The sequence below is a fragment of the Fulmarus glacialis genome, unplaced genomic scaffold (genome assembly GCF_000690835.1).
Source record: "Fulmarus glacialis isolate BGI_N327 unplaced genomic scaffold, ASM69083v1 scaffold7218, whole genome shotgun sequence".
Classification (NCBI taxonomy): domain Eukaryota; kingdom Metazoa; phylum Chordata; class Aves; order Procellariiformes; family Procellariidae; genus Fulmarus; species Fulmarus glacialis.
In genome coordinates this window covers 46458-56205 of record NW_009228858.1, presented here as the reverse complement: position 1 = coordinate 56205, position 9748 = coordinate 46458, and the positions used below count along the sequence as shown (strand labels likewise).

The window sequence follows — 9748 nt, the reverse complement described above, 5'->3', positions numbered from 1 at the left end:
AGTCTGGGCACTTGCATTTTGCCTGGCAAATTTTTACCCATTTTCTTCCTTGACTGTGGTGTTGCACAGTTGTGTGTTGTTAAATCGCTGTTGCATATGCCCCAAGTTTTGTGCATTTCAGAGCTTATGAAAGATGTCAGTTATAACTGTCCAACAAGGAATTTGTTTGCTGTACAGGTGATTTTATATATATTAAAAATGGGCTTAGTATATACTTATCCAGATAAAGCCTGAGGCAATCAATAATTTAAAACATGAAGAGATTAAAAGGCCATTATATATATATATACACGCATAATTAGAAATGCAAGTATCATTACATCCTTACAGAGGTGGCTAAAATGAGACCTTTCTAGCAGTTGGTATTATCTAATCTCTTACATAAATACCTATTATGGCTGTGCTTATTCTGTTATGGTAATGAGAGGCTTAAGCACTCAAACCTGTCTTCTCTGGTGTTTCACCCTTCCTCCAAGCTGGCTCAACTCTGGACCAATGCAGCATACTTGTCTAGTGTAAGCCAGATTTTTTCAAAAGTAGTCAATTATTTTGGTCTATCCAATTTTCTGATGTTTAACCGTAGTGTTTTGAAATGAGTGCCCTAAAAACTTTGAGAGTGACTAAACCCAAAGTGCATGGAGACACTTTGGGTTTAGGACAGCAGACATGTTATCTCAGCTAGTGCCTTTTTATAGCTTGAAAGTTTTCTGAGCATCTGCAACCACCACATCACTTGTGAGGAATGTGAAGCGTAGGTGGATATGATACGGATGCCCAGCATTTTCTGTTGGGACCTACTGAAACCTATTAGTTCCTTTGCCCTCAGATAGTCACCTCAAACATAATGAACCTTCCTTTGGAAATGCCTCTTCTGCAAATAATCAGTAGAGACGTAGATACACCTGGATCTCTGTCCTTAAAATTCTGGACGTGTCTTCTCTCTCCATGGACTGCATGGGGAATCAATGGCTAGGTTAGCCAGGATGGATTTCTTACCTTTCTCTCCCCTACTCAGACAGTTTTTGTACAGAGTAAAAACATCAATCCAAGCAGATTGCGTTTCAGACCATACTTTTAGTTTAGGGTAGTTTAGTGTAATTGGTGATTAATCTGCTTTTTGATGTCCCTCCTTTTTTTCTCCTCTTTGTTGGATGCGGGGTAAAGAGCAATGGAAGTAAGATATCCTGTCATCAGTAACTGGAGATGAGATCCAAAAAGAGAAGCTACTGCTAAAGGTATAAACCATACCAGCTATTTTTCATTCACTGATACCACTCAGTGTTATGCGCTTTTGAATTTAATAACATTTTTATTTGTATCTGCATGATCTGGTTATCACTGAAATGCTACTAGGTGTGGATATTAGACAGAAAAGTGTATTCTTGTCATACAGGTAATTTATAACATTTTAAAACACCAAGATAAACGGTGCTAATAGTTGCAGCCAGAATTCATGCAAACATGCTTGAAAGTTACTGATGATCCTGTTACCGTACAGTGTGACTTTTCATAACGTTTGCAATGAAAAGTGGCAAAGCAACAAGAACACCATGGTGAATGATTTCAGTAAGTGATTAGGCCCATGAGTACTTAACAATTGCTATCGTGGATCAGGCGGCACTTCAGAAGCTTGAGATAGTTGTCAATTTTGTGGGAATCTCGGCGGAGGCAATGCAGCAGGTTGTAAAAGGCAAAGAGTCTGGAGTCCTCATCAGTGAGTTGCAGGGATGGAAGCCCTTCCCACTGGGAGTAAACTTCATTTCCTATCTCACCAGAATGAACCTAAAGACACAAAATGATACTGTAGTAAATGATAGCGAATTTGACTGGATGTAGAACAGAGCATTTAAAATACTGGCCTTGAGGAATGCTACTTGCTAGTGTATGGCTTGTAAAGTGTTTCCTGTTATGGTTCCCACTATTCTGTATAATGTTCTATCTCTTCAGGCAGCTTTTGGATGAATTTGTCAGATTTTTCAGTTTATATCCCTAAAATATGTAAAAAGCTTAACTATGTCTGTAGTGTTTTAAGAGTGTGTTAACCAATGTCCAGTGGAATCTGACTTTGCAGAGAAATCAAACCTTCCTTCATGCATGGACTCATCAGTGACACCTCTTTTTCGTTCCCTCCAGCTTGAAATCTTTGTTAGCATTTGTTCCTAGAACTTCTTTGTGTGTATCTCCAGCTTTGTCTTGGCCCACCTCTTAGTAATCTCTCTGATACAGGCAGCTTCAAGAACACGTTACCAGACAAATCTCTCAGATTCCTCAGTACCTCAGATTCCATTAAAAAAATACAAAAAATGCTGAGTGATACAGTGACCTTTAATGTTAGAAAGCTAGTGTAGGAACTCATGTAGTGAGTTAGTATCTGAGGTGAAGATTGGTTTAAGTCTCCTTGTTTGAAAGAGACAATCATTAGTTTTCTCATAACACAGAAATCTACCTTCATAGCAGGAAGGAAGTCTGTGCCTATTGGTGCTTGTGCATCTTCCTTATTTCCCACCAGTTGTACATTGTAAAAGCACATAGGAAATTATCCGTGGAGCCTCTATCACTCAGTTTAAGCAACAGGCAAAAAAAGAGATACACCTACTATCACTCAAAAACGTGGTTTGACACTAATGAATTTGCCATTCTTGTCTTCAACCTCCTCCTGTAAATAATGTGAATGAGAAGGTGGTGACAGGGTAACTGTAGTAGCACCTGACTTCTGCTGTTATCTTGGATCTTCGCCTGCACCCCTTTTACATGTGGATGTGGGATAGAGATGTATTTGGTTACACTGATAAATGCATTTGTGGCCTGGACGGGCTAAGGTTTCTGAGTAAAGAGACACCTAACTGAAAGAAAGAGAGACCATGAGTGATCCAGTGGAAAGTGATAGATACGGTGATGGTGGCACTCTTGACACTGTTCAACTGTTCAGAGCCTAAGCAAAAGCCAGTAAAGTCAGAACCTCTTTTTAACATCTAGCTCACTGACAGAATGATATATTCAGGGACCAACAGAGGCCCCTTTAAAAATAAACAAGCTAGAGCTGATTTTATTCAGGAAAGCTTTCAATCAATTACTGATAAAAGGGGGTATTTGAGTATGGGTTTTGTCAGTCAACAGCCTTGTTGGCTAACCTTGGCGTAGGGGGAACCAAGTCGGAGCCAGAGTTCAGAGGCACCAGTGTGGTGTGAAAAGAGAAATGAAAGATACCATGATTTCTTTGCTGTATGCCACATCTTTGCAATAGCCCAGACTTCCATACCAGTTTTAAACACAGTATCTGTTTCTGAAAACTATACACAATACCAATATGTATACAGATGTGTATAAATATGGTAAAACATACATATAAATACGTGCCTGTGAAAAAACACAGATGCATCCTTAAAAAATCAGGATTGCAGATTCAAAATACTCAAAGATATAATGATGATTACCAGTGCTGATGATTACACCTTCCCTTGAAGCAGGACTGGGAGTACGCTGGATTATGCTATGCCAGTCACATCACTGTCTCTTTAGAAATTGCAAGATAGCAGAAGAAAAAAAAGCTGAAAGAAGAAAGCTGAAAAGTTCTCAGATTTCACTGTCTTGGCTCCCTTTTTTTTCTTCACATCTACTGTTTCCTTTCCTATTCCAGGCAGGGAGGGCCCATCACTGTATGTGTCTTACAGCAACAGGCTGGAAGGATGTTAAGGACCTAATACTTACCCGTGCAACTATTTTCTCCATTCCTTCTAGAAGCCTCTTGTTTTGTTCTTCAATCTCTACAGCCTTCCAGAGGATGGTGTCTGGAGCTTCTTTGATTCTTTGTACTTCAGAGGCCAGATGGATCAGGGGATCATTCCAGGAGCGCAGCACTCCCAGTACTAAATTCAGTAGGTCTTCATGCTGCTCACCCACATTAAGAAAAGACAGTTAAAATAAGAAGGCTGAACGCTGGCAGCCTTAGGAGGCATTTAGAGCAATGTCATCAGACATAGTGATTTGGGAACTTATTCCAGGACCTACCACTGAATGTGCCCTATAGCCCTGTCTTAGATACCTTTGTGCAATTGCATTTTTGAAGTTTGTCGTTGTTGTCATCATGTTTTACAATATTAGCACAAGCAGTTACAGTATTGCAATGGAAAATATCATTAAACCCTCCCCACGTTAAAAACTAGCAAGCACAACTGTGTTTCATCTCTGTGAAAAAAACCAACTCCTTACTGACTTTTGATGAACATTTTAAAATCCAATGATTTTTTTTAAAAAAAGTTTAGTACTGAATGGAAGGTGCACATTATGGTAAACCACTAAATAGCTTTTATTGCCTCTACATAACTCATCTGTCCTCCCCTTTGAACAATGATGCTTCCAGCAATGGCCCTCTGGTTTTAAAAATTGTCCTTTCTTGTGGCCAATAAAAATTCATAGAGTTTATGGTTATGGTAGTATTCAACCATTTCTTCTTTGCTAGATGCACTGGATCTGAACACAACCAGACTTGTTATGTACCCAGGGCTGTGAATTCTATTGCTCCCAATAGAATTTCTGAATGATGTACTGAGAAGATGGCGATACTGGGATTGCAAGGATATCACCACCATGAAACTGATAGAGATTTCTCCCTGGCACACCCCCATTCATACACCTGTGCTTATTTTTTTCTCCGGAGTATTTTCAAATTGTACCTGTGAGCATAAGCTGAACAAGACTATCTTCATCTTCCCTTAATTTTGTAATTATTAAATTGACATATGTAGCATGTTTCTCTTTACAAGTATTTTGCAGTATTTTGCACTAGAGTCTTTGTATTTGGATGATGATATGACCACTTTTGCCTACTGGTAACAGCAAGAATATCTATTTAGCATTTGTTTAGTAATGTCAGTGTTTTCAGTTACTGGAAAACTTCTTACGTCTGCCTACATACAGTATTCACTATATAGCCAATGTATTTTTATGTTTGTTAGTATAATAATTGTCTATAAGGTGTTTTAAGATAATGTTCAAAGGTTATAGTGTTCTCAGTACTGTACAAGCATGGTAACTGGCATTGTTCCATGAGGTTATATTGTAATTGGAAATAAGATGCAATGACTGAATGTAACATACAGGAAAAGGAAGGGAAGATGAAAGTTACCAGTACTTATATATTCTGTACAGTCTGTAACTTAGTATTAGCAAATGTTAAATCAACTTTTCTTGGCTTTTTGGTGCTTTCTTCTTCCTGGCTTTTTTATTCTGATTGAGCTGATTTCCCTCACTCTCTGTCTGCTGCCTTTCTATTCCTTAACCCTCCCTCTTCCCCCCCACCCCCGCTCTCTCTCACACTGAATGACATTAGAAATGGGACTTACATGAATCTGCTGAGCTTGCTCCTTATCTTCAGGAGTGGTTAAGGAAGAAGTGTGGCAGCCATTAACAGCTTTTGTAATAAAACCCCGGCCCTGAGCATAGCGTTCATCCTGCAGATCAGCAAGGACAGGCATTATTGAAACAGATAAGTAAGAAAAGCTTCAATTCAAACACTGTATTAACTAATTGTTGTTCCATTGCTTTTATCACTGCTTTTATGCTGTAAAGGTCAAAACTTTCTGGTGAGTCTGTAGAGTGAAACTGGCACCCAGCAGACACAAACTTGTCCCACAGATAAAGAATGATGGGAAAATGGCATCTTTTAATAGAAGTGTTGGGGATCTTAGCAATGATGGTCAACACTATGCACAGATTTGGTCACCATTGGGACTATCACTGTCTGTGCAGCAGTGATATTTGTTTACTTGTTGAAGGATTTCATATGTTAACATATGTTTGTGCTTAAAAAGTATTAAATTGCATTTTTATGTTTTCTCGCTCTCAGAAAAAGGCAGAATACTTACAAATTCGTTGAATATTTCCGAAGAGAGGAAGTGGATATAGTGTGAAAGTTTAACTGCTCGGTCAAAAAGTTCTCCGAGGGAAACTTGGCAATTGACAGATCCATTGGGGCAGATTGGCAAGGAGGTCACTCCTTCCTTTGTCAGGAGCATATTGGACACCAGAAGGACCACCAACAACAAACCTGTTCAGGTTTAAAACAAACCAAAATGGAATCACATTGACTTGTATGTGCATTTAGAAGTAGCTGTCAGAGCCAGATGTTGGGTGATGTGTTGTCACATGCCTCAGAGTACCCCCTGTACTGGCTGCTGAAAATCAATGGAGAAGGGAAGTACTGTAATTCTGTTATCTTTCTCCCCTCCATCATCCTGACTGTATAGCAGAGCCTGCTAGAGTTTGAGGAGACAAGGTAACCTGTGTTGCAGTGTACACTGTATTCTGAAGTCTTCTACTATTGTGCCTGACTTTATTACATAGTGATAAATGAAAGAAGAAAATCAAACTTCTTCACAGTGTAAATATAGATAAATAAATATATTTGCACTGATATATAAGTTTGGAAAATATATTGGTCTTTTTTTTTTTTCTTTTTTTTTTTCTCGTCTTCCTCCCACAGGTCCTTTTTTTCTTTGCAAACATTTGGAGTTTAAATTAATTTTGTGGGAGGGTGGTTAGGTCACTCTCTTAAGGTTTTGATTGTCCTGGGAGTTCCTTCAGAAGATTTCCACCAGCTGTGCTGCTTTGCTGTTTAGAGTTTAACCCTAAATTGCCTACTGCTAAGAGATCAGAGAGAACTTTTGTCTTTTCTCCTGAGCTTCTGAAACTGACAGAGAGGACTTCTCGTTATCTAAAACACAAAACCTCATCTGTTTAAAACTTTTAATATTAACTTAACAGAGTCAAGTTCTCTATTCAGTGAAATAAAATATGCACAGAAGAACAATGGAAAAAAATAAAAGCAAATATTTGGTAAATGAACGTACTTATTCAAAGAACACTGTTCTGTGCTCTGAGAGTTTTAGTTCTGTAAATTGGCCTGCTATCTGTATTGGTTCACTAGACTTATTTTAAATGATAAATTGAAGTGTGCTCCATAAATGAGCAGAGCTGTCCCTAATATTATCATGTGATATGTTTCCTTCTAGCTCTAAATTCAAGAAAAGTGCATTTACACAATATTGAAGTAAGCCTTCCTCCTCCCCCATGAACAAGGTACATGCTGCATGCTGCAGTTAGGAAAGTACTCTGGGGAATAATTCTATGAATAAGAAAACCTGAGACCTGTTGGCTTAGAAAGTTGAAGACGGTTATGAAAATTCACTTCAAAATTACTACATCACGTCTACGCTTGTGGATAATGACTTTTAGTCATTGCCTTCTGAATGGTGTAGCAAAGCAGTCTGGATCCAGTCTTTTGTGTGCAGGTGTCACATCCCTCAAGCCAATTTTCTGTCACACTGCCCAATGCAAAGGTAGTCTTAGGAGACAAAAGGCTGAGTAAAAAAGGGATCAAGCTGCTTTCTAATTCCAATGTTTGGACACTAAACATTTGAGGTGGAGGCAGGTTTCACCATTACTGGAAGACTAGGTGGCTGGAAGACCTCAGTTTCTAGAGCTGTTACATTTCAGTTACTTCCCAATTCAATCTAAATTTAAAGAAATATAAAAATTATCAGCAAGTGAACAGCAAAAGTCTTACCTTTCAGTGAAGCCCCCTTGTTGCTCATGGTAGAGATCCTGTATGAAGACTTGCTCTACCAGAAAGAAGTCTCAATACTTGCTCTGATTCTCTGCACATGCCACTTTTATATACACCATCCAGGGTCTATTTTGCATACATTCAGCAGGTCGTGGAGTTTACCTCGATAATTATAAACATCAAATTGCCTTTCTTCCACATTCATATTCAGTATTTTTTGTTTTTTATTTTTAACTGTAAGAGGGAATTTCATTAACAAGTTCAGCTGTGGGATCTTAAGTATGGTTGGATGAAGAGAGCACCAAAATTTTGCCCTGAATGAGGTGCAAATGCCATTCATCCTAGAAAGCTCCAGTTGTCAATTCTGATACAGGTATTCTCAATGTTTCTAACCTGCTGTTCCCTCTCTCCACAACTGCCTTCTCATCCTTCCTTGTTTCTTCAGCCATCAAAGCCTGCCTATGTTAAAATTCTGGCTGTTTGTGAGAGGCAAACAACATTTTACAATGTCCACAGTGAGGAAAACAGCATAAATTGTACTGAAATTTATCCAGAGAAAAGGAACGGAGGCTCCTGGAAAGACAGGTCACTATCTGTAAAATTACAGATATGACATTCTGGGAATATAGCTCCAAAGAGTTAAAAAAGATTGCACAGCACAAATCATGATATAACTGATCCTCAGTCTGAGAGATGTTTTGAGAAATGGGGGCAGTTCTAATATTAAAAAAGTAATAATTTGCAACAATCAAAAAAGAAGAAGTTATATGTTTACTGTTTAATTATAAATGTTTTATGAATGTCAGCATCGTTTAAAAAAAAACCCTCTACAAAACTATGAGATTGTTTTTATACTTGAAAACTCTCTGTGTAAAAGATGTGCATTTCCACCATACACAAAACATACGCTGTCGTAATCAGTGGGATTTGTTTCCAGATCTGATGTGTCTGTGGTAATCTACAAACTAGCCTCAGCAGGTTGGCCCTGTTTTCTTGTTGTGTGAGGCTCATCTGTATGAATATGTTAGCAAATGTGTAATCTCTCATCTGTTTCTCAGGTCCATTTACCCATGAAAAGACTTTCCAAATTAGATGATTATAATGAATAAGGTATACACTGTTAATCAATTTTCTTGCCTTTAGACAACTTGTTCTGTACTTGTGGAACAGGTATGTATGTAACCCTGAATCCTTCATTATTTTGTAACTATGGACATGATTCTTGAAGCAATGATAAACAAGGGAGAAGAAAGGTAGAGCGTTTAGGGGGTAAACCATGGAAGGCATCCCTTGGGAAGCAATAAAAGGAGATGCTTCAGCAATAAACCAGAACCGGTAGCAAGTTGTCTACATCTGCTAAGTTCTAGGATGATTGCTAGAACAGTTTGTTCTACTTAGAGGCTGGATCTTGTTTAGAAATTGAGGCCCTGCTGAGTAAATGAAGGAGTTGTTGCCTGCAGCAGGGAAAAGTGGCAATTTGATGAAGGCAGTAAAATTAGGATAGGGCCACAGCCAAAATTCTAGAATGGATAGTAGAAAAACAGCTGTCTTCTAAACCACAGCCACATGGCTTATGATTTTGATTTAATTCAGCTTCATTTGAAAATCTTCCCCAGTAAGATTACAGGTGAGCTTGAAAAATCCTGGTATCTTATAGCATTAGAAGAGCCCTGTGAATAAAAGGAATGAACACTTCTCAACCCACCATTTGCTCTTTTTGTCTGCTTTTCTTGGCATTTTGCGGGGTTGGTAGTGATACTAAAATAAGGCACACAGTTAATTAATATTAGGGACTAAATAACAAAGGAAGATACTCACAAAGGCAGCAGGTAAACTCCCTAGGCTCCCTTTACCGTTATTGGAGAGGGAAGCTCCTCTCAGGTCTGACAGCATCAGCTAAAGTCAGGATCCTCATATAACTTACCTTCAAGAAGAGCCTGTCTCTTGCTGTATAAGGGTAGACAAGCACCTTAAACGTAGATCATAGGAAAGAGTAGTTTATTTGAAACTGTTGCATGATGTTTTAGTTAAAGCATTCTACCACAGAATAATATACTTTGCTTTTCTCTTGCACCTTTCACCCTGAAATCCTCAACTACTTTACAAACATGAATGGAATAAAATTGTCAGCAATTAAGAGTCATAAGCAGAAAGAGAGAAGAAATTCTGTAAAGCAGATAAATA

The 9748-nt window shown here is 38.4% G+C and overlaps 1 protein-coding gene across 1 annotated transcript; it reads right to left on the bottom strand.

Annotated features, from left to right (window-relative positions):
* Positions 1-1295: 1295 nt before the first annotated feature.
* Positions 1296-7907, bottom strand: PRL (prolactin). The gene is made up of 5 exons (XM_009583618.1): positions 7565-7907; positions 5865-6046; positions 5343-5450; positions 3709-3888; positions 1296-1782 (listed from the first exon to the last, which is right to left on the bottom strand). Exons 1-5 carry the CDS (start codon positions 7590-7592, stop codon positions 1591-1593), a joined length of 690 nt encoding a protein of 229 aa, XP_009581913.1. The 5' UTR covers positions 7593-7907; the 3' UTR covers positions 1296-1590.
* Positions 7908-9748: the final 1841 nt, after the last annotated feature.